At 36.6% G+C, this 25,109-nt stretch overlaps 1 protein-coding gene across 6 annotated transcripts in view; it reads left to right on the plus strand.

The window, feature by feature from the left end:
• The window catches only part of pou6f2 (POU class 6 homeobox 2), a 127,956-nt gene that overhangs the window by 34,777 nt on the left and 68,070 nt on the right, over window positions 1-25,109 (plus strand). For 5 of the 6 annotated variants that reach the window (XM_079602120.1, XM_079602118.1, XM_079602121.1 and 2 more), the window contains exons 3-4: window positions 7,552-7,649; window positions 18,229-18,451. In XM_079602120.1, the coding sequence (XP_079458246.1) occupies window positions 7,552-7,649; window positions 18,229-18,451 (321 nt within the window). Of the gene's footprint in view, window positions 1-4,536; window positions 4,557-4,655; window positions 4,739-7,551; window positions 7,650-18,228; window positions 18,452-25,109 lie in introns of those variants that run through there. The other variant, XM_079602122.1, reaches the window with a different exon arrangement.

Genomic DNA, 25,109 nt, shown 5'->3' on the forward strand with positions numbered 1-25,109 from the left:
TGCCAATACAGTTTAATGTGTTTCAAAGAGGTCACTGCATCAGACTTAATGATTTGTATTTACAGTGGCTTCAATCTCAGTCATACTTTAGATCCCAATGGGGAAGATCGATACATCACTAAACATCTTTCAGTCGGATTGGCTGGATCAATAGATAATTCAGATAATATCATGCACTCTATTTTGTGATAACGCAACACATTTACGGCCTGTTTCAGTTCATCATGCCTTTTAGATGGCACAAAAGCAAGTGGGCCACTTACAGTGCGCTTTGTAATTCAAATTGGTTTAACCGCGTGATAGTGAATGAGATGATAAATAGACGAAAGATCACAAAGCGGACACACACGCGTGGGTTGTTTAAGATCAGGTTTGGGGGGCTGTCGATTCTGAATAGCCTGAAAGAGCATCTCTCACCATCACTGAAGTTATGACATAATGTATTTCCTTTGAAAGTGTTAAAGCCCCTCTTTTATGGAAGGAAAAATTGATTCATAAATGTCCGCAGGGGTGAATGCCAACCCCTTACCGAGCCCTCGACAATGACTGTTTAATTCAGCCGTGTCGATTTAGTGTTGCTATCTGCAAGCTATTTGGCACTAAACGAGATGACAACAAACACATTGGCTTTTGTAATTTTTGCATGCGCTGTCCTTGGCGGGGCGGGGGGGTGTTCACTCGGGATTGAAATGTAACATAAATGAGATCAATTAATGCCATTTTGGTTCCTGGCAGACCCATTGCACTGTGCCCCTCACTGGATATTTACCACCGAAAAGATTAGTGGAACTGAAGGCGTTTGATTTATTTGATTCATTATTAAATGAATTAATATGCTTTTATTCAGCAATGATGCATTAAATTGACAGTAAAGACATTTATAATGTTACAAACAAAGTCCTTTTCAAATAAATGCTGTTCTTTTGAACTTTTGAAACAATCTTAGGTCAAGTCGTGACGTATCGAATACTGTTTCTGGGTCCAAGTTTCTACTCCATTCAATCTCAACAGCCGTTTATGAGCACTTTTCATTAACAGCACATCTTAAGCTACGTTTTTTTAAATGCATGGTGTACACTATAGTTTCAGGTCTCTCTGTGTCCTGGACACAAGTATTTGAATGATTCATAAAAGTACAATCACTGGCCACCTGAGATTTCAATATTGAGAAAAATAGATTTCAGTAGTACAGCATACCACAAGTATATTAGCACTGTTGGTTTTTGCTTTTGAGAGTTTGGACCCGTAAACGCTGATGTGTGATGCCAGCTTTAACAACCAGGGGCGCCTTTCCAGAAACCATTGTTATCCAACTATATGGTCGCAAGTTCTGTCGTTACCAACATAATTCAACGATTTGGTGTTTCCAAAAACCATAATTCTAATGAAAGTTTGCAAACAGCATCGCAAACTTGCATGGTTGGAACTTCAGATCTTGAGCTGTGGTGAGAAACAGTTAAATGATGGAGATTTTAATAGATAATGCTCTTGGCAACAATAAGCGACCTAACATTCAGTACATTCTATATTTAAATTTGTATGTGAAAAATGCACAAGGGAACGCTGAAGTATGAAGTATGAGGGAATAAATCAAACATCAAATAAAGCGAAATGACATGGAACAAAAAGAGTGAAGCAGTCATTAGGTGCCCCATGTTCGTTACATCAGCATCTCCGAGATCTCGAAAAGATGCATTAGCATCTCCTCCGCCTGCGCGTGACGTCATTAAAGGGATAGTTCACTTTAAAATTAAAATTCTGTCATCATTTACTCACCCTCAAGTTGTTTCAAACCTGTATTAAATTATTTATTCTGCTGAACACAAAGAAAGATATTTTGAAGAATGTCAGTAACCAAACAGTAGACTGTACCCATTGACTTCCATAGTAGGAAAAAAAAATACTATGGAAGTCAATGGGTACAGACTACTGTTTGGTTACTGACATTCTTCAAAATATCTTTCTTTGTGTTCAGCAGAATAAATAATTTAATACAGGTTTGAAACAACTTGAGGGTGAGTAAATGATGACAGAATTTTAATTTTAAAGTGAACTATCCCTTTAACAACAGTCCTATATTGTTGAACCAATGTGGTTCGATAGAGGTGCAACCATGTCCCTACTATTGTTTGTGAAACAGTCGTGACTAGTTGGTTAGTTTCTCTATATCTGTTGTACAGCAGAAACAAACTTTGTTGCATTATTTTTCTGTTATCAGCTGCTTTGAAACAATCTGTATTGTATAAAGAGCAGGTGACTTGACTTGACTTGACTGGTAGGAGTTACATCGTTGTATGGGAAACTCACCCCAGATTGCCAATTTGTGCCTATTTTTCACATAATTGCGATGTTATATTAAATTATATCCATTACATCTGCATAAATACTTTATGGTGTTGCCATTATCAGAGCTTGTAAAGCATAAACACAAGGTGGTTAAATTTTTTGAGTTAAATAATTAAGTGTTAAGGCACTCCTATTCACCCTGCTTATAAAATATGGCAGCTATTGAAACAATATATATATATATATGCAGTCTACATAACGTTATAAAACTATTCAGAGGTCATTGTCTCACCCCTGTGTTGAGGAAGTTTTCATAAAGAAAAAAAACCCCAGTTGAACTCTGACCTCTTGGCGTCTTAGCCACTTTATCAGAACTGGCACATCTAGACTCACTAGGTGAGGTTTTCTCCCTCTTGCTGTCGGTCTGGGTCTCTATTGTGTTTAACCTATAGATACGGCTACACAGAGGAGATTACAAATCAGACACTGTCTGACCAGTTCAGAAACACTTGGTGCCCATCGCCCGCTGTGTGGGAGGACGGGGGAATGTTTCAAAATACGCTCAATTATCAATACCTTTATAAATTAGTGAGCGAGCCTGAGTATCCATAATGGTCCTCGGCGGTTTGATAAGTGGTTTCTTTGGGATGCCGAGTGCAGTAAGTCTGTCAACCTTGAGAAGCATGCATGCGTATTCTTTAGGACTCGTTGTCTGCGAGTTTATCGAAACACCCTCAGGCTTTTAAACTCAAACAATAACTAGTACTAGCAGTTTGGCTGCTAGTACATGGCATTTAGTTTGGTTGAGGGAAATGATACTTCCCAGGAAAAATTCTCCTCAGCTAGAGTGTGTATCAATTCTTTAGACAAAAGATATCCTCAGCGCTCAAAGAGTAATCCACTTAAGGCGCAGGCTGTTTTAATAAACAGGTCATAAGAACAATGGGATTGGGTAATGGGAGTGAATCGCTGTTGATAATCCCCAGACACCCCATCACTCCTCCTTCGGCTTTTTAATTTTGTTGCATGGAGGAGGAGAAAAAACACACACCGAAACCCCCCTGAGATGAAGGGCCTGTACATTTATTCATTATTGATCCCCCCCTCTTTCGCAGCCCGTTCAACTAAAATGTGTTAACTTTACTATTATTTGCAAAGGGATCAAGCGTTCCCCACTCAACCAATCAAAGACACCGGTTCAATAGGCTACGCTTTGCTGCTTTACTTATAGACGCAATATATTATTCACAACTCGCCAAGTTACACCAAAAGCATCAATGCGTAACGGAAGCATTATTTATATATGATATTGTCATGTGCTCTGTCAATGCGATGCTCCTCATCAATTATGCAGCAGAGCGACTCCTTTGATTAGAAGCGGAATCTGCTTTGTTTTTCATTTTTGATATTGAGCTCGTGAACATATGATAATGGAGTCTGACACCGGAGATTTTCCTCTGATGTTTGTCATTTGCCAAACTTTGAGACAAACACGTCGCCGCGGCATCATTAGTTCTGTCGCTCATCTGGAACATCAAATACGGGACAAAAGAGCGCTGTGATAATATGTGATCATCCCACAATTACAAAAACAATGGTAATAATGCAAAACTTTGTTTGTGTCATCTTTTTGCTTTATTAATCTTTTCATATATTTTTCTGAAGGATTATGTGACACTGAAGTGAGTAAAGATGCTGAAAATTCTGCTTTGCAATCACAGGAATAAATTAAAATGTTAAATATATTGAAATTTTAAATTACATTATTTCACAATATTAACTCTTTTTTTGCTGAATGTTAAAAAAAGTATATAATTTTATATATAATACTAGTTTATATATAATTAAATAATACTTTTTAATTATTTTCTTGAAATAATCATTTTATTTTTTTAAATGAATTTAGGCATCATATCTCTCAGTCTGTTGTGCTTGTTTGATTGATTGATGGATGGATGGATGGAAGGATGTTTGAAAATTGTATGATAGTACTCAATGATACAGCCTAACACAAGAAACACAATTCAACACAAGAACACTGTTACTGTCTCAGAAACAGTCCAAACTACATGATTTCATTTTTGAGTTATGACACATTTATTATTGACTTTACTTCTCTGGCTTAATTTTCCTCGCAGGCAAGATTTATGTTTTTGCAGGAATTCGAAGGAAACCAGAACTAACTAATCATAATCTTGTGGTGTATATAAAAGCACACATCAGAACGGCTGACCGCTAACCAAACAACAGTGGGGTTAAGCGTTCCTCAGGTGAGCGGTCATCAGCAGATGTTCTTCATAAGTGTGCTGGGTAGCTTGATTACAAACTCTTTTATTAGGTTTGACCAGTGTGTGTGTGTGTGAGATTAGGGCCTGGGAGACAGGTCTTTACCCTCCAGTGATCTCTGGAATAATGAGGATATGTTACCATGGTGATTCTCAGAAAAGCCTCTGTAAGTGAAGAACCATTTAAAATCAGTTGCTTTGTTTTTCTTTGGCCATCACTGCCTTCCTGTTCCTAGTTATTAAATGTACAAGAACCACGTGGAAGTGTAGGAACAGACTATGTACCTTTTAAAAAATGTAGTAATGACACAAGTTACAGCAAGCTAGTTTTGTCAGTATTAGTTTTAATCTACTGTGTTTCATGGTACAGCTTTTGAAAGAAGGGGAAAAAGTGTAATATATATAAGTAGAAGAAACAATATGTTGGATTTGACTAGACTCCAGCTTTGACCATGAACCAAAGGCAGTGTACCACAAAAATAGATGACTAGCTATAGCAATATAGCTATTTTAGCCATATTAGCCAGCTATACCACCCAAGACCATGCCTGATCCTTTCCTGGCTGGTTAAATAGACTTGCCATGGCATGAGCTCTATCAATTAATTATACATGATAACATATTTGAATGATATCATTCAATGTGATGAACTCTGATACTAGCCTCATGCCGACTATTTAACATTGCTGAAAGAGGATCTACCAAATGGATGTAGATAAAAAATAATAATAAAAAAGATTAAATACTGGTTGGAATCAGAATCAGAAAGAGCTTTATGTATGTTTTTAGCATGATTACACACACAAGGAATTAGTATTAGTGATAGTGACAGACAGAATGACGGTGACAAGACAGATAATAAAAAAGTTTGACCACCCTACATATAGTTTGGGACACACACACACACACACACACACACACACACATACACACACACATATATTTGTTTTTTATCTACATAATTATGTTTATTTCTATTTACATGTATATACCAGTTTTATTCATATTACTTTAATGTATTATGATGAGTTTGCTATAAACAGTTCAACTGCATTTTCTCTGTAACAATAGAATAAAGTGAATAATAAAGTACAATATATATATATATATATATATATATATATATATATATATATATATATATAATAGACAATAGGCCATATATGTATGTACAGATATCATTTTATATACAAATGCACGGGAATGTAAATAAGAGGTATGGTGTGCTAAATAAATATAGGTAAGGAATAATTGACCACAGGCCATTGAATTATTGGAAAAATAATGCACTCCCAAGGTGGTAATGCGGTCACAATGCGAAGCCGCGTTATTATTTCTAATAATTACTTTTTCTTTAAAAAAGTCAATTATTCCGCTTCTACTATGGTTACCACACCTCAACATATTGATCAGATGAAGTATTGGTCAGGTTTTGCCCTTAAAACGCTCTTGTGTGTAGCATTTATTTCTTACGCATTAGCTCTTTCCCCGCCACTGACGAGTTATCTCGTCATTTGTGAGAAAACGCTTCCTTGCCATTGACGAGTAGTTATGGCTTTCAGTGTTTTCACTGCAAAACTCTAGGGGGTGCTATGACAGATGTTCTGAACGAGTAAAGAATCTCCAGATCAGGCACGTAGCCTACAGCGGCGTCGGTCCGACGCAGAAGTATAAATCAGCCTTTTATAGCGTGTGTGAATTACCTGAGTATGTGCGTCTCTCAACTATAGCGAAACTGTATGTTTAAGTTGTAAACTGTTTTACTGATTAAATTGTCAGAGCAGCTCTGACAACATGCTTCTGTTCGAGTGTGTGAGTGTACTGTATATGTGTGTGCGCTTGACCGAGAGAAAGAGAGTATATGCTTTCCGTACATATTAAAACAAAATTTTAGGTCAAAAAACATGGAATTAAACATGGAATAATTTGTGTTTTTTATCCTATTGTTTACTATATTTATTTACTATATTTATATAAATAAAGGAGACTTGACTTGACTTGACTTGTTGTCGTGGGTTTTGGTTGTTTTGCTGTTGTTGGCTTTAAGGACTTTGAAATAACTGAAATCAATTGGCGAAGTGATATGGAACTATAATGAGATCAAGACCTGCCTGGAACTACTTTAGCCGTGCGTTTCCCTGAAAATAACTGCACACCTTATAACGTTCGTCAACCAATCAGATTCAAGCATTCAATAGTATAAATAGTGTTATTGCACATAAGTCCCAATGTTCCAGGTTCAAGTTAAGTTATATCACTTTCAGAATGATTTTATCCAGCCGATGAATGATACAAACAATCAGAATCCATCTTGCTGTAACGAGCTCGAGCATTTAACGTGACAGACAAGCACGCGCTTTGAACAATCAGAACAATATCATCTGCTGGTGTGAACGCTAATATAGGCCGTTATAGTTATCTTTATAGTTATCGGTCTTGGTGTGAACGGACCTTTATGCTGACCAAGGCTGCATTTATTTGTTCAACAATACAGTAAAAACTGTAATATTGTGATTGTATTATAACGATTTTTTAAACTAATCCAAAATATTGATAAAACCTAGTAAATAGTATCTCAATTATATTACAATAAAACTGCAGGTGTGTAGTATCTGTGTTGAAGTGCGCAGTATTTCATGTCAGTCCTGCGTTGACAGATCAGCACAGAACTCGAGCATGTAAATTGATGTGTGGTTTGAGTCGCTGAATTAAGGATTCACTGCGAAGTGTATGTAACAGTGCTGATGTGTTAGCAGAGAACGCATGGTGTGCAGGCTCTTTTATTGGTAAAATGCTTTACAGCAGCAGTTACAGAGCACCCTACTGAGGGCTCACTGCCGTCACAGCATGATACTGTCTCTGAGTGTTTGTATATGTGGTTATGGGCGGATAAAATGGAGGAATTTATTGAGAAGGATTTTATTATTTAAGAATGGAGAAATAAGTCTATATATCTTTTCTCTCTCTCTGTCTCTCTCAGGTGTTCGAGTTGGTTCAGTTCATTCTGATGCCAGCAGCAGTCCCACAGAACATGGTCATATGGGTCAATCTCACCCCACGTACCCCATAGGACCACAGGTGAGAACACACACTTTTTCCCCTGACACCATTTCATTAACATTAACATGAAATGGCATTCACATCCCATTTTACATCTGAAAATTTGTACAGGGTTTGATTTTATCCATCACCAACTGATTGGATCATGAAAAGTGGGTTACATATTTGAATGGAGCCAGACTGAACGCGAGTTTGCAAAATTTGGCTAGCATTTTTTAAAAGTTACTCTTCAATGCTGACCTGTCCGATTAACTAAAAATAACATTAATATAACTTAAAGGTAGGGTAGGTCAGAATTGTCTAAAAAAAACTTTTATTCAAATTTGTTTAAACTGTCTTTATATACCAATGCATAATTAAAATGCAAGTACTCTGAAATAGAGAGTAAAAAAACCGAGTGACTCTAGTGTATTTAATCTTCAATAAACACAGCTCATTAATTCCATTCACTCCCACCTAAAAACGGGTGCGCGACTGCGCGCACGTGGGCAGAGCCAGTAATAGCGGCAGTAGTCATGGCGACGGAGAGTGACAGTCGCGCAAGCCAATCCTGTGATTCGTCCCGAATGGAAATAATGAGCTGTGTTTAATGAAGATTAAACGGTCTAGAGTCACTCGATTTTTATACTCTTTTTATCAGAGTACTTACATTTTAATTATGCATTGATATATATAGAAAGTTTAATCAAATTTGGTAAAAAGTTTTTATATAAATCCTACCTACCCTACCTTTAATGTAGGTTTGAATCAACCCGCGCATCACTGGTAGGTAGTGTAGTTACAAGCTACTTTTTACAAGAAATGGCATAAGTAGTGACAAAATCTGCCATTAGTGGTCGACCAATATATATCTCATAGGCTGAAATATCGGCTGATATTGGCATTGGCCGATAATTTGGCCAATAATTGTTGAAAGCGGGATCTTTATTTTGACAGTGCTGTAACTTTTATTTTGACAGTTCTGAGAACGCCTTGCAGCCAGTTCCGAGAATGCACAGGAGTTCCTATACTTTTGTCTGCATTAGTTAAGGAATTATTAAACAGAGCTGTTACGCAAAGACAGTAAGCGTAGTATAATGGATTACAGTTTTTGCCATTCTATTATTAGTAGCTATAATGCTCTCGTATACAGTCGGCATTCAGCACATGCGCATTCATAAGTCTTTTAAACAAGTCTTTGAATGTCTAAAAAAGATTTAATTCCTTAATCTCACAAACTTTAGCGAATCCAGCTGTTGGATCATCTGAAGTGTGCATTTGTAGCCAGCAATATTTAGATTCACTTTTTTGGCCTTATTCACTCAAAATGTTTAATCTGTCATCATTTACCCAACCTCATGTTTTTTCAAGTCTGTATACTGTAACCTTTTCTCTTTCTTTCTGTGGAACACAAAAGGAGACATTTTAAATAGTGTATTTATATTTCATGCAATTACAATAAATGCACAATAAATGTTTTCAACTTAAAAAAAAAAAAAGCACCCTAAACGTATTATACTTTTTTCTTAAGTCCATATGACTGATGCATAGAAATGTACATTGTTATTCACTGATAATCTTTCTCTCTATTGAGTCAGTGAGTTGAATTTGGGAACTCAATTTAACTCATTCAGACTGGTTTTATGAGTCAGAATCAAACCAATTGACTACACACTTTGAGATGTTCATGAGAAAAAAATGAACAATACAATGTATAACTTTTAGTCTGTTTCTCACATATATTTCTAATGGCTTCTGAAAACTTGAAATAGATGGTGCACAATTCATATAGACCAATTTTTTTTTATACTTTTTTATAAAAACATAATTCCCATTCATATAAACTATAAATTTGGAGAAGCACAGACAACTCTTCACTTTTTTTTCTGCAGAAAAAAGTTTTTGGAATAACATGATGGTGATTTTCAGTCACCTATCCTTTTAAGGAAATAATAGGAAAAAAAAACATTTTGATGACTTTATGATAACAAGGAGCATACCATCCAACCCAACACCTAACCAATGTCCCACTAAAACAAATAGACACCCTCATACTCACAGAAAATCAACTGTGGTGTGTTATAGGATGAGTAGAACAAACAAGCTCTTTTAAAAGATGGAGAATGATCATTTTGTGTTGCCATATCCAGCTCAACACGCCACAGCGATGTCCAGGCCCTTGTCTTCTCGTTCCCCTGAGCTCTGCCTTAATAGATGAACCCTGTCAGGACAGTCCCACAGAAACAAACACTTTTCAGCCACACTGCTCTCTCTCTGCGCCATGGCCAATTCCCTTGTTTCTGGATCAATATGTTTTGATGGATTCTCACTCTAGAGACGGATATTGTGTGCACTGCCATTACGGAACTGGATCAGTAAGAGGGCAGTTAGCCCTACATGGGTCCAACTCTTTCCTGTGCCTCTGGCTTCATTCGCACACACTGCTATCAGTCTGATTACGAGTAATCTTTCAGCGTTTCCTCCGCTGAGCCGCTCCCTCAGTTCTTATTAGAAAGAGGAATGGGATGGGGGGGTTTTGGGAAAAGAAAAGGGTAATTTAATCCCAAAAGCCAGATCAAGAAGGTATGGCGTGTTGCTTATGGTTCAGAGGTTCTTGGAGCCTCATACATTCAGTACCGATTCTATTAAATTGGTCTTTTTTAACGATTTCTCATGTTTTATCATGCCTTGGATGGTTTAATGTCAAAATGAGCATTCCTTAAAGTCCCCCTGTGGTGATTATCAAGCTTTTAATGTTGTTTATATGTCTATGTGGAGTTTTTAATATGCTTTAAGATAAACCATGTGGAGATTCATAAGTCAACAGTAGGGCTGTAACGATACGCGATATGAAACCGAAATCGCGACACTCAGATCCACGATCCTGTGTCGCGGTGTGATAAGGGAGAATCGCGACACACCCCGTGACTACCTTTCCAATCATGTGACGCCTGTCTGCAAAAGTTAAGCTAGTTGAAGAACGCGAGGAAACATGGCAACTAACCCAGAGATTGCGGACCCTCCCTCCTCATTTAAGTCAGCAGTGTGGCAACATTTCGGCTACCCGGTGGAGATAAAGGATGGCAATCGTGTAGTCGACAAGACCATGGGCGTCAGTTTGGTTTGAAATGTGCTGGGGACAGTGCTTTTTTAGAAGTGCTGGGTAGGCCTACGATGACGCATTATTTTTATCTCTCTTTCACGCAGGTCATGTTTTGAAAGACTATGCCCTGTAGCTTAGGCTACTAATGTAGCTCTCCAAGCTACTATGCTCTCCACAGAACATAAAATATTCATTTTATTTAATTTTTTGTGTTCGCATTTATGAGGAAAAAACAATGTTATGGACGTGACAGTTCTCGGACTGCTTTAAAACTTTCACAGAGACCTCAAACAGAAAGCACAAAGCCTTTCTTTAAAGTGAATTTCGTTTTGTATTAATTGTATCTTAATTTTAATCAATGTTTCATCAACCAATTGCCTGGATTTAATAAATAATAAGTAAAGCAGACTAGATATCACGACACGGAGCCGCCGGCGCTGGAGCTCGTCTCATAAATGAACCGAAACTCAGCAACAGCATAGCCTACTTGCCTCACAGACCTGAGAAATAAATATATTATTTACAGAACGCTTGAAATCATACTTTTAAACAGAACAATTCAAAACGAAAGAAAACTATGTAATCCGAAATGTGCATTTCTCTGGCGCAAATGGCGCGTTCACTGCTGCGAATATCGCGAGTCAGCATCGTCAACTTCATCTTTGCAGCCGACATAGAAAACACTAGTTTATTAATAAACAATTAAAATGTCCCCTTGCTATATTTGACATATTCACAATCATTACTTTTACTGGTTCTTTGACAGCTTTTAGGTGCTTTATTGGCAGTGCCACCCTTACAACATAAACGCGTCACCACTGCATCAGCACCGAAAACATGGAGATTTTTTTTTTTTATCCAAAAAAAAAAATCGTGATACGAACCGAATCGTGGGTCAAAAATCGTGATACGAACCGAATCGTGGGTTTGGTGTATCGTTACAGCCCTAGTCAACAGCATTGCTGAGTGTTTTGTCTTTAAAACTGCAGTGAACCAAAGACAGTCTCAAAAACGCGGTTTGAAATTGCTGGTGTTTCTGACATCACAAACTACCTTGTAACCAATCAGGTCAATATGTGATCGTCAACGAGTGGATCTCTGAGCTGGTGCGAGTGAGTGGAGGTGGGGCTAATTTGCATATTCATAGAACAGCGTATACTAAATGAGGCAAGGGTGTAGAGTTACATTTCAAGATATTTTTAAGGCATGACACTTTTGGTGATCAAAGGTGAGTTTTAAGGGATAAAATGATTACTTTAACATTACCATAAGTTAATTAACATACAGGTGCTGGTCATAAAATTAGAAAAAAGTTGATTTATTTCAAGAATTAAACTTAACACGTGAAACTAATATATTATAGACTCATTTCATGCAAAGTGAGATATTTCAAGCCTTTATTTGTTATAATTTTGATGATTATGGCTTACAGTTTATGAAACCCACAAAATCAAAATCCCAGAAAATTAAAATATTAGTAATACACAGTAATACCTTGGTCATTAAACCAGGTTTTGGTTCTTTTGGCAGTGTGGGCAGGTGCAAATCTTGCTGGAAAATGAAGGAAGCATGAAGTGCTCTGAAAATGTCCTGGTAGACGGCTGCCTTGACTCTGGATTTAATAAAGCACAGTGGACCAAAGTCCTCTTTTCTGATGAGAGCAAATTTTGCATCTCATTTGGAAACCAAGATCCCAGAGTCTGGAGGAAGAGAGGAGAGGCACACAATCCAAGATGCTTGAAGTCCAGTGTGAAGTTTCCACAGTCTGTGTTGGTTTGGGGAGCCATGTCATCGGCTGGAGTTGCAAATGAGATGTAATGAGTCTATATAATATATTAGTTTCACCTGTTAAGTTGAATAAGTCATGATATTCTAATTTTATGACCAGCACCTGTATATCTATTCTTTTTTTATTTATTCACGTGCCTTGTCGTATTGTTCAAAATTATTCAAAGTGACTAGTTAAAACTACTTTTCTTACCAAGCCCTCCAACACCCACTTTTCACGATTCGGTTCAAACCTGATGGATAAGATCATGTTCTGCCCTACATTTTCTGAATGAATATCCAGTTTAACTTAAAAAGACTATGTCAACTCTATATTGAAGAATAATAGCAAAAAACAAACAAACAAACAAACAAACAAACAAACAAACACCCAAAACAGCTACCATGGTATTCATGTTTTTTATGAATACATTTTACCATAGTAATGCCGTGTTGTTTTGACATAAACCAGGGTTTGCCAAACGGGTTCATGAAAGAAATGCAGGGGGTTTGTGAATTGAAGAAAAGAAACTAAACCAATTAAAATGAGTAATGTAAAATAAAAACAATCAAAACGAAACATTTACTAAAAAGGATTTGACAACCAGCAGCAGAGAACTGTAAACATTGAAATGTGATGTTAAATTTAAATATGAGCTTAAAATCTCAGGGGGTACATAAAGTAAATATTTTTTACTTTGTTTTTTGCTGACAAAAAAAGTGTGTGAACCCCTGACAAAAGTATATCATGGCTATTCTATTGTTTACAGTACTTTGAAATACCATATGCTATTGTATTTTAATCATTCAGTATCATGTTATGTATGAAAGTACCATGGCACATGGCATTATATATATATATATTATACCATGGCATTGTATACTGTATATTTGTTATGTAAATAATATGTTTTAGACAAAATTATACAGTAGCAAAAAAAAAAAAGACAATGCAAAAAAACTGAGCTATTATACAATACAAAATGCACATGTACAATGAAAAACAAGAGTTTCAAAAATAATCTTTACAAATATTAGTGTAATTATCACAAATATGCCACAGTATGTTTGAAAAGTGTAATATGTAAATGAACATTTATGAGCAGTGATGTGGTAGTGTGACGTAAGCATCCCAAGGGTATTTTGAGTGAGGAGTTGTTCAGCCATTTTAAAGTGTGTTTTGATCCTGGGGGATCCCATTTCACAGACACGCTGGGGTTCAGATCAGTTTGTCAGCTGCCTTGTCGCTTAGAGAGAGGGCTGATGGGAAAACGGTGTGAGCCATTAGTGAATCTAACACAAAAAAAGAAAGAGAGAAGATCTGGTTTTCATGCTGAGTCAAGGAGTATACGGCCTTCCCATGAATCCTGACACAGGCGTTCTGCTGGACACAACACAATAGTTTGTATTCCTTGGCAAAAGCCCATGAAAATTCTAACAACTAAAGTTGTATTTTATCACAGTTAGATTCCTTGTATACAGGTGTTTTTGTGGATGCATGATGTTGTCATCATGTTCACACAGGTGTCCTATAAAGTAACCACAGGTGTAGTTTATCGAATTATCTATGAACATGTTCCACTAATGTTTGATAACCAGAAAGTCTCATTTTTAAAATAAAAAAGTACCTTATTTTATTCTGATAAATATAACTTGAATAAAATGAATGAATGAATGCAATTTTTTGTACTTTGTGCAATGGGTGCAATCTCTTGATTTTCCATTTTCTCATTAAATGTGTGTTTTTTTATTATATTCACATCATGACCTGCTTAAAATTAGGGAAAATATATAAAATTCCCAAACAATTTATTTACATTTTATGGCACAAAATATAAACACAATTACTTTTACTGATTACCAAAAAATGTAATTAAAAAAAGAAATAATAAAAAACACTATGGAAATGACCAGATACTGTGTGACCTAATAGCATGTGAAATATGATAAATACTGTAACTGACAATGTTGACAAAAGTAGCGGCACTACTGTAAAACTTATGAAAGAGACAAATATATTTTTCTTAGTATTAATAATACAATCTGTATGAGGACAAATCATTTTACGTGAAGTGATTGATACTTTAGTATCTTCATTTCCATTAAATAAAGAGTAAATAAAATGAAATTATATATTTATCATAAGAACATTCCAGTGATCATCTCGGATTAATTTCAGATTGCAAATGTTTTGTTCCAAGTCTCAAAAGATTGTGGTAATTATGCAGAAAAAAATTCCCTTCATCCAAAGAACCTATAAAGGAACTTATCCTTATATTATACTTTTCTTATATATTTTATCTTTTATATTTTACTTATAAATAACTTTTAATACTCTGGTTAACCAGGATTATACCAAAAGGACTCTGTGTTCTATAAAGTTTGTCCTAAGCTCTAAGCTATCCATCTGGGTTTAGTCATCTTCAGACTGATGGAGGCTGTTGAGCTCTGTTGTTTAGGTCAAGTGCCCTTTAATAATTTCCTCTGTACTATGAGCGGGGTTCAGAATGAACCATTTAGAGTTAGTTGATTTGTACAAAAATGTCAAGCTCAGTGCTGTAGACAAATTTCGATATTTACAGTCCTGGAATAAACAACATGGAACATTTGGGTCATGGAGGTTCTTAATGTAACCCTTTATTTATAGTTTGAAGAACAATCTACCAGTGTGATAAATATTTTATGGTCAATTTTTCTTAAACAATGATGTCTTGGTTTAAATGGTATGGCAAAGCCTGATATCAGTATACACACTGCTGTTAAAAAGTTTGTACTTTACCACACTTTAGTTTAGGGTCCAATTCTCACTATCAACTATGACTTTCATCTCAATAAACTCCTAATTACTGCTTATTAATAGTTGGATAGTTGTTAAGTTTATGAATTGGGTATGATTAATTTTATGTGCTTTATAAGTGATCAAAATCAGCCAATATCCTATATGCATGCTAAGCAACTACCATAGTTAATAGTGAGGATTGGACCCTAAACTAAAGTGTCACCACATTATATATTAAAACAGAAAACAATAATTTGTATTATTGTAATGATCAAATAAATGCAGCCATGGTAAGCATAAGAGAGTTCTTTCAAAAGCATAAAAAAATGAGTCCAAACTTTTGCACTGTATAGTGTATATTCTTAGCTCTCAAGAATGTGTCAACATATGGATTTTTAAACTGACTTATTCAGAAAGCAAAGATTTCAAGCATATGAGCACAGACGCAAACCAGGCAATGGCATTCGCTTTGAGATAGAGATGAGATGCTGGCAGACAATCTTTGATTTTGTGCCTCAAATAACCGACATCACACACACTTAAAACAGCAAGATTAAGCATATGTCACACAGCTATGTCAGAAGAGTCTTTGTTGTCATCCACTGACTGGTTAATTGATTTTTTTGCACTTTTTATGTCAATGTTTAAAGTGAATGAAATGACAAATGACATCTCTCAGTATTATCCATATGAAATACTTTTTTTGTCTTTTTAACAAATTCTTTTTGTCTGTTTGTTTTTCCCATTTAGATGGAGAAAGAATATTTAATAGTGTTGTTTTATGCTGATTAGCCTACCATCGGATATGAGATGTTTGTTGTAAATGAAATGTTAAACCAACGAGTAAAGCCTTGTCTTATCACACAGAAGTCAAATGCATCAGTGAACCGCTTTCAGTTTAAAGGGTTTCTCTAGAACCTCCCATCCCTAAAATGTTAGTTTTTAATGTTTTAATAATAAAGCCACCACATATCTTTTAAAGTCATTCTATTCCATGTCATTCCATTCTTTTTTCTTTGTGTTCAAAAATTAGGAAAACTGCATCATGTCAAACATCATGTTTTTGGCCTTCTATTTAACTTAAAATTCATGTTGATCCAAAACTTGTATAGCTTTTATTCATCTGTGGAGCTCTAAAGACTTTGAGAAATTACACTGCTAATCATTACACAAACTCACCACTGAGGAAACAATGCTTGAATAATCTGACTTAAATGGAAAAGTCTTCAGTAATACAGGCTGACTGTACAAGATCAAGCCTTGCAATGAATACTAATGGGAGCGATGATAATGTAGCCAATGTGAGAGAGAGAGAGAGAGAGAGAGAGAGAGAGAGAGAGAGAGAGAGAGAGAGAGAGAGAGAGAGAGAGAGAATGCTGACATGTAGGAAGGAGTAGTAGCACCTCATATCTCCATACTTCGTCATTTTTATTTTTTCTGTCCATAAATCATTACCATTGGTCACCCTTTATGTCTGTTTTTGGGTTTTGCAAATATTTAACCACTGAAAAGTATTAAAAACGTCTTATGACTAAACCTCATAACTCCATTGGTTCCTCAAACTGTCAGTAAAACCTCATAACTTAACCCCGCCTCAAACTTGGATTAAGTGGTGCACACATTTTGGATCATCTTTGTCAATTTTTTGTGCAAAAGTAAAAAAAAAAAAATGTTTGTTTGAATAAGTATAGTGTTTACTCAAGAAACACAATGGGCCAGATTTACTAACAGCTTGCACCAGCGCAAACCCTCTTTTAAAAACTACGGGCAGGATTTACTGAAGACAGGCAGTGAATAATTAGCGCTGAAAAGATGTGGACACCTTTTTTTTGCGGCTGACCGTATTGCATATGTATTTGTAGGAGTTTCCCTTTCTGACGCAAAATTTATGGGAGGAGAGTATTTAAATGAATCACGCAATGCGATTTACTAAGGTTTGCGCAATTCAATTTACTGGTAGCGATTGCGCCATTATTTAATGCCCAAAAAAACCAAGACGGTAATTTGCACTGCTCTTGGTAGATTGAGTTGGTCATTATGGAAATGATCTGGCTGTGTCTGTGTTCTTTAAAGGGTAACTGTCGCCAAAATTTAACCTAGGCTCTTTTTGTTTATCTACCCGAGTCAAACTTTTGTGTTAAAACATAATTAGAATGGAAACGCCACTTTTAAGATTGACCATATTTTTGTTTTAGCTCAAAATGCCTTTTGAATGGGAGTGCTAGGGGCACTTCTATGATAGCATCAAAATCACTATTTTTAAGACACTAACAAGGCTCGACACAACATAAAACTGTGCTCACCAGGGGAACTCGAGCATTGACTACATTGTGTGTGTACACAAAGTTTACTAAAAAGAAAGGTTTTGTACGACTCACTTTATCAGTTAGTGTTTCCGGTGGCTGGAATTTTGTCAGTCAAAAGTAGTCGATCTCCGAATGCAGCGTAACATGAGGAGAGTAAAGATGGAAAGCCCCTAAAGCCCCTAAAGTGTTCATGCTTTTCATTGGAATTACAAGTTCATGACATTTCCTCATATGGAGTCAGTTCATTACGTTGCATTCAGAGATCGGCTACGGTTCAATTTTGGCGACAGGTACCCTTTAATGTGTTCAATGTCAGTAAATCACCCGCATAAATTTCCACTCCCATCTGCGCTTTTATGGGATTGCTCTCTCATGCTAATTTGCCCTGTTCAGTAAATCTGGCCCTATATATGTATATACAGTGTGTGTATATATATATATATATATATATATATATATATATGCTAATGTTTTATCTATTTAAGGAGCGGAGAAGTATGTCTTAGTCTAGCATTTGTCTTCAAGTCATAGCCAATACTGTCTTAAATTGCCTTCACTTCATTTTGAGATTTTGGCCAAATGACAGAATCTCCATATGAGCTTGATTTTGGTATGTATACATCATACATTGAAAAAGTTCCTGTCAAACTTCTTCTTTTTCAGTCTCTACTGGTTGCTCAGCAGCTGGCGTCGGCAGTTAGCGGAGTGATGTCCGGTGGAGCTCCGGGTCTGAACCAGCCCATTCTGATCCCCTTTAACGCTGGTGGGCATCTGGGTGGACAGCAGGGCCTGGTCCTCTCTCTGCCCACTGCTGCCAACATACAGAGCCTGGTGGCCGCTGCTGCTGCTGGTGGCATCATGACACTCCCTCTACAGAATCTGCAAGGTATGAATACTTATTGATTCAATTAGTTTGTTTGTTTATTTATTGATTGATAATTCTATAAATAATACTGTTTATTTAAGTCTACTTTAATTATTTAACTTCTGGTCATCAAATGCAGATGCTGCATTAAGTTTGAGTCTCGGGTTTTATGCATATAAATACACATTATTATTATTATTATTAATTTATTTAGCTTTTTGTTGTTTATTTATTTATCTGTTTAATCAATAAACCGAAAGTTTACACACTTAAGGCCCTATTTTAAAGATCTGAGTCGCAAGTGTCAAATGCGAAACGCAAGTAACTGTGTGGCGGATCTCGGGCGCTGTTGCTATTTTACCGGCGGGATAAATGACTCTTGCGCCCTACGCAAATCTAAAATGGGTTGGTCTGAAGTAGCTCATTACTCATGGGTGTGGTTTGGGCGTTACGGACAATAAACCAATCAGAGCGCCATCTCACATTCCCTTTAACGGCAGGCGCGCTTGTTCCATGGCGGATTGCTATTATAACGGCGGATTTGCCAGCGCAGGCAAATTACATAATGGTAAAGCTGATTTCACAGTCTTCAGAATTTTGTTTCCTGGTTCTTGACGGACAACCCACTTTGTCAGATGTCCTTATATACCGATGTGTCTTGCCACTATTGATCAAACAGGTTTGATCCGTCATTACTACAATTAGCCTGAATAATTTGGGTAAATGTGTAAGTTAGATTTGTCATGCCTATTTTTTCATTCATGGACACTACAATGATTTCCCTCGTATGGTAATATTTCTCCTTGTAATTATGTTAGGTTTGCAAAAATGGGAACTGCAGCGTATGTGTAGAGAAGAGAAGCAAAGTGTATGCGCGTTGTGCACACACTACATTATGGCCAAGCATGCGCCCTTAAAATAGCATCTGAATAACGTGCCACTAGGTTTTTCCTGGTCTGTGGTGGAATTGTTTTCTGAAACTGCAAAATTTGCGCCGGGACACGCCTCCTCTTTTCGGTGAACCGCCTCTGGTATATAGGCAAGTTCATTCCCTAATTTACTGACGTGCGTCTGTGGAGGGAAAAGTCCGCTATGTGTCGGGTGCAAAATAGGAATGGTACATGCGTTGGTGTACAAAGTCAATTGCGCTGGGTGCAGGATAGGGCCCTTAAAGGGATAGTTCACCCAAAAATGAAAATTAGCCCATGATTTACTCACCCTCAAGTCATCCTACGTGTATATGACATTCTTCTCTCAGACGAATACAATTGGAGTTATATTAAAAAATGTCCACGCTCTTCCAAGCTTTATAATGGCATTGAATGGCTGTTTCTGTTTTGAAGTCCATAAAAGTGCATCCATCCATGATAAAAGTAATCCGCACGGTTCTGGGGGGTTAATAAAGGCCTTAAAGGCCTGTTAAATAAACAGAAACAGTCATTCACTGCCATTATAAATCTTGAAAGAGCCAGGACATTTTTTATATTAACTATGACTTGAGGGGGAGTAAATCATGGGCTAATTTTTATTTTTTGGGTGAACTATCCCTTTAAATGAATACCCATATTAAAGCAAGGGATAAAAAGTACCATCAGAACCTGTGAAGTCAAATTCAATGGAGAAAGTCTATCATGAAAACGTACTGTGGTATACAGCATTCGGTCTTCGACAGTTTGTTGTTTTTTCGGGACTCATAAAAGTTGTGCCATCTCAAAGTACCATCACCCCATCCAAACAGTACACGTTTAAGATATACCTGGGAAAAGTGCTCGGAAAGGCCGAGGACAGGAGGATCAGAGCGATATAGGCGGGGAAAGTAGTTCACATTCATTACAGGTCAGCGTTTTGCAACGAAGCGCAAAAGCACTTTAAGGCTCTTTCTTCTTTCAGTAGGAGTATTCACTATGCTTGTGTCTTCTCCTCTTTACCTCTATCTCTCCCCCTCCTCTTTCCTTCCGTCCGCACGTCCATACTTCTCCTCGGCTTTTAAACTTTAATGCACGAATGTTCTCTTTTGATCATAGTTGTAAATGGTTTTCATTTTAATGTTTAAAACATTGTCTCTTTTATACCATTAGATTGAGGGGTGGAAGGGGGAAACCGTCAGTCATAAATCTTAGATGAGGTGCCTTCTCTAATGCCTGACTAAAAAATTATAGGTTATAAATTTGAGTGCATGTAAAATAGCACGTTTTCCTTTTTCGGAGGAGGCGGAGGCCGAAGATTAAAATAATGCACTGCAGGAAACAGGTTGTCCCGAAGAGATGGATGGACGGGATGGCTAAAATAGAGGGATGGAGAAGAAGTCTCTAATGGACACAAACATGCATAAATAACAACACGCATCAGAGCGCGTCTAGGCTTTTAATAAACGCTCACATGGGCTAAATAAATATCTAAAATTTCCCAGAATTCCCGCAGTTCACGATAATGTGCCTGTGGGGCCTGCCTCACATTTCAAGGACTCTCTAAAATGGACCCTAGAAAGAGGTTCTACGTTGGAGTGAATTTTAATGGTCCATTAATTGTCTGTTTTAACTGGACATTTACTTTTTTATGCTTGTTCGGCAACAATGTTGCGAGTGAGTCCGTTTTCGTCTGAGATTCTTTCTTTTTTTCAAATCTCAAATCGAGTCTTAAACTATATGGAAAATCTAGGTTTCAAAATATAATTTAAACTTGGTGTTAATAAAGTTGTAGTATTTTAGTAAATTTTATAAAAAAAAAATAAAAAAAAAATAAAAAAAAATATATATACCGAAAAAAGATTAAACATTTTTTATGACTTCTGTAAAACATTTTGCAAAACGCCTCAGTGTTTTCCCACATTCAGTTAAAGTCAGCAGGGTCCAGAATTTTTTTGGTCCCTACATTCTTCAAATTATCTTCTTTTATGTTACGCCAAAGAAAGAAAGTCATACAGGATTGGTGATTTCCTTTTTGAGTGAACTTTCCCTTTAAGTACGTGCACTCAAATTGTGAACAGTGGCATTGTGTTTATCTGGGGTACAAATGCAAACAAAACAAGTGCCCAGTGATAAACTAGTGTGACTTCTGACTAGGCCTCTCAGTTTTAGAATCAGGACCTGGGGGATTCTCTAAGGGCGTAGTGTCACGGGTGCCATGTGACATTAAATGATTTGACTGTGTCTGCTCTCCCTACAGCCAGTCACACTGTCCCACAATTCCACAATCCTATCGCATCATCCCCCCTACCCCCCATTGATGGAGAGCTGCTGGCACAGCGCTTCTGCCAGACAGTCTTAGTTGAGCGGTGAGCTCAGCCCGCCAGGCCTGATTAATCACAACCTGCAGAGATCTAGACCTCAAGCACCAAAAAAGACACATAGATCAGTGCACTTGTGTAGTATGTTCTTATAAACACTAGATCAAACACTCGTCTCTGTTAAAGGAAGATGAAGCAGACAGGCCACTTTCATATGTTTTAATAAGTCACACTAATGAGGAGCAAATAAGATCTCATAGCTCATGTCAGGGCGAGAATTCAATTAAAATGTGTGAGGTTAAAAAAAGTAATTTATGATGGAGGCATTGAGTCTATCAGAGCAATATACCAATTATTTTTGCATTATTGCATAAATGAAACGAAGATAATAAAGTCCTGATAACATCACCATCGGTACAGTTACACATTCCTAAATAGGGATGGGAGTTGTAAAGAATGGTAACACTTTACAATCAGGTTCCTTTTTAACATTAGTTAACTACATTATTTAACATGAACTAATAATGAAAAATGCATCTAAAACATTTATTAATCTTGTTAATCTCTGTTAATTTTAACCTTTAAAATAGAACTATTAAAATTAAACGTTTTTCTGTTCATATTATTTAATGGACCTGGGCTAAGGTGAACTAACAATGAATAGTTTAGTTTTTTATTAGCTAACATTAACAAAAGGTTAATAAATACCATAAGTTGTTAGTTACTATGTTAACTAATTGAGCCTCATTGGAAAGTGTTACATAAAGGATTCAGTGATTCCAGTTCTAATTCCTCTGTTAACAATTGTGTAATTAGGAAATACATATTTGGCAGAAATAAGTTTGATGTATTTATTGGTTTACTTATTTGGCTGTTTATCAGTCAATGCACATTTTTTGGAAATGCACCAGAATTAGCCATTTTCATCTGTAGTTTCTGGACAGAATGTTATAGAGTCACCCTAGAAACAGAAAATAACATTGAAACTACACAATTATTAAAATTGTGTAATGCAAAATATATTCAAACTGTTTCTGCAAAAGGTGTGTACACAGACTTTTCACACTTTTTAGAGGTGGTAATAATTGGCCTTATCTATATATTAAATAACAATACTAAACGTTTGTATTCATTTTATAAATCACTGTAAAAAGTATTCAGTTCACTTACTTAAAAAAAGTGTAAACCTGTTGCCTTAAAATTATTAAGTAAATAAGCTTAATGCTTAATTGCAAAAAAATAAGTTATGTGAACCTGACAATTCCACATTACTTATTTTTTTCGATTAAGCATGACGTTTAGTTACTTAATCATTTTAAGGCAACGGGTTTACAAATATTTTTTTAAGTTAAGTCAACTGATCACTTTTAGTGTTTTTGATTCATTAAAAATAACTGACTCATTATTTGCATTCGTTAGAGTATTATTTTTTAAAAACTGGAACTCTGAATAAGATTGTCATTGTAAAAATTGGCTTCCTGAACACTCTTCTTGTCTGCCATTGGTCTGGCAAACATATGGACCCACCCACTTTTTGTTAAAGGTAAGGTGGGCAATTTCAGAGAGGCTAGCAATAGCAAGTTAGCTTTGAAAGCATAATATCCAACCCTGACCCTCCCTTCAGAGCGCTCTCCAAAGCCACTCCTCCAGAAGACATAAATGCGCAGAACAGAGTTTACAAAGACGAGAAACTCATGTTTCAAAGCACATAACATTAGAATAATAATGAATGTAAACATCAGAGCTCTTACTTGTACCACCTGACTGCTGCAGATTAATTTCAGCATTGATAGTGTTGACATAAAAATGCATAAATCAGAGTCTGAGGACGTGAACAGCTCCGGGTAGAAGGTCACAGGTTGCCATCTCGTAATTACGGTTACGACGCGCCGTGAACGCAGCATACGCTTGTTGTTTTGGTTCAGGAAAGACCGTAAAAGGCTGTTCCTTTGTGGCGATCGTCTTCAACTCTACATAGCCTCATTGAACGCGCTGATGATGTGTGATGTGTGAGCGAGCAGGGTGCGCGGAGGTTTAGAAATACATATGTTGACAGGCAGAGGACATCATATCATTGCATTCGGTGATTGGACGAACATTGTTTGGTCCTGAGACTTCCACAGAAGATACATGGTCATGTTTTAATATTTAGACTTCCATTATTGATTACTATCAGGATGCAAAGAGAGTTACCACCAGTATAACAAAAAGTGTTTATGAAACAAATTTCCTACCCTACCTTTAACTTATGAATAGTTCACTTCTAGTTGTCATATTCAATTGTGTACTTAAATTGTCAAACTTCTAGTTGTGCATATTACGATGGGATAAGAGATTTTAAAGGTTATTTCATTCAAAAATTAAAATCCTCATGTCGTTCCACCGATGACTGTCTGTGTAGCATAAAAGAAGATATTTTCAGAAATGACTCATGAATGAAATGGAAGTCATTATTTTTTTGTTTGTTGGGTTTGTAAGGACACAAGGGGGACTAAATTAAGATTTTCACTTTTGGGTGAACTAACCATTTAACATATAACATTAAAAACATAATTTTTAAGGGAAAGGGAGCTGCTAGAGCCACTTATGACACCATACCGCTCACCTTTTCAAATTAGGAGATTGCCGGCTCACTGTGACCGTCCACGTGAGCGTGCGGAGCAAAAGGTTCAGCGGCGCGTATGCACACTGCGTCTCTCCACTGATGAATGGTCGTCACAGCGATGGGGCAGCTTCATGAAGTTCGGCACGGTCGTCTAAATAAAAGCCTGCACTTGCGTTACTCCGCGCTCATTTTAAACCCTGACGCCGCTGTAGCTTGTTATTTTGTCAGGAAGATTAATGTCTGGACATGTCAAGTAAAGAAAGTGAATTCCCTCTTGAACACTATGTGTACGATTCCAGCCGCAACTTGAATAGAATAAGAATCAGCCTTTTGTCCATCAGACTGTAAACATGGTGTTAGGAATAGAGTTAATAATTTATATTTAGAAATTGTTTAAAAAGAAAGAGATTGGAAATGATAATGTGAATATATATATGAGGTAGGATGGGAAAATGAAAGTCTGTTTGCTTGGCACTGTGACATTTCTTCATGTCACAAATAACATCGTTTGATTTCATTTGACTTGATGTGAGACTTAATGATATGATTTTGCTGTTTTGAAAATTACAAATCCCTCTGTTGTACGTTCCTTCCATATTCTGTCTCATAACAAACCAAATGACAGAATGTGCTTCTCCTTACATCAAAGCGTCTTTCAATAAGCTGCGGAACGAAAATAACATCTACGTGGTTGCTCATCAGCTCAGAAAGCCTCAAAACAGGCCTCGCGCAAAAAAAAAAACATAAGGGTAACCCTCAGATCATGAAATAACTGTCTTTTCATGACCTATGAAAAAGCTTTTTGGAAACATCCTTGTAATACGGCATATTTTCCCTAAAGAGATGTA

Source organism: Phoxinus phoxinus (assembly GCF_949152265.1).
Source record: "Phoxinus phoxinus genome assembly, chromosome: 24".
NCBI classification, from domain to species: Eukaryota; Metazoa; Chordata; class Actinopteri; order Cypriniformes; family Leuciscidae; genus Phoxinus; species Phoxinus phoxinus.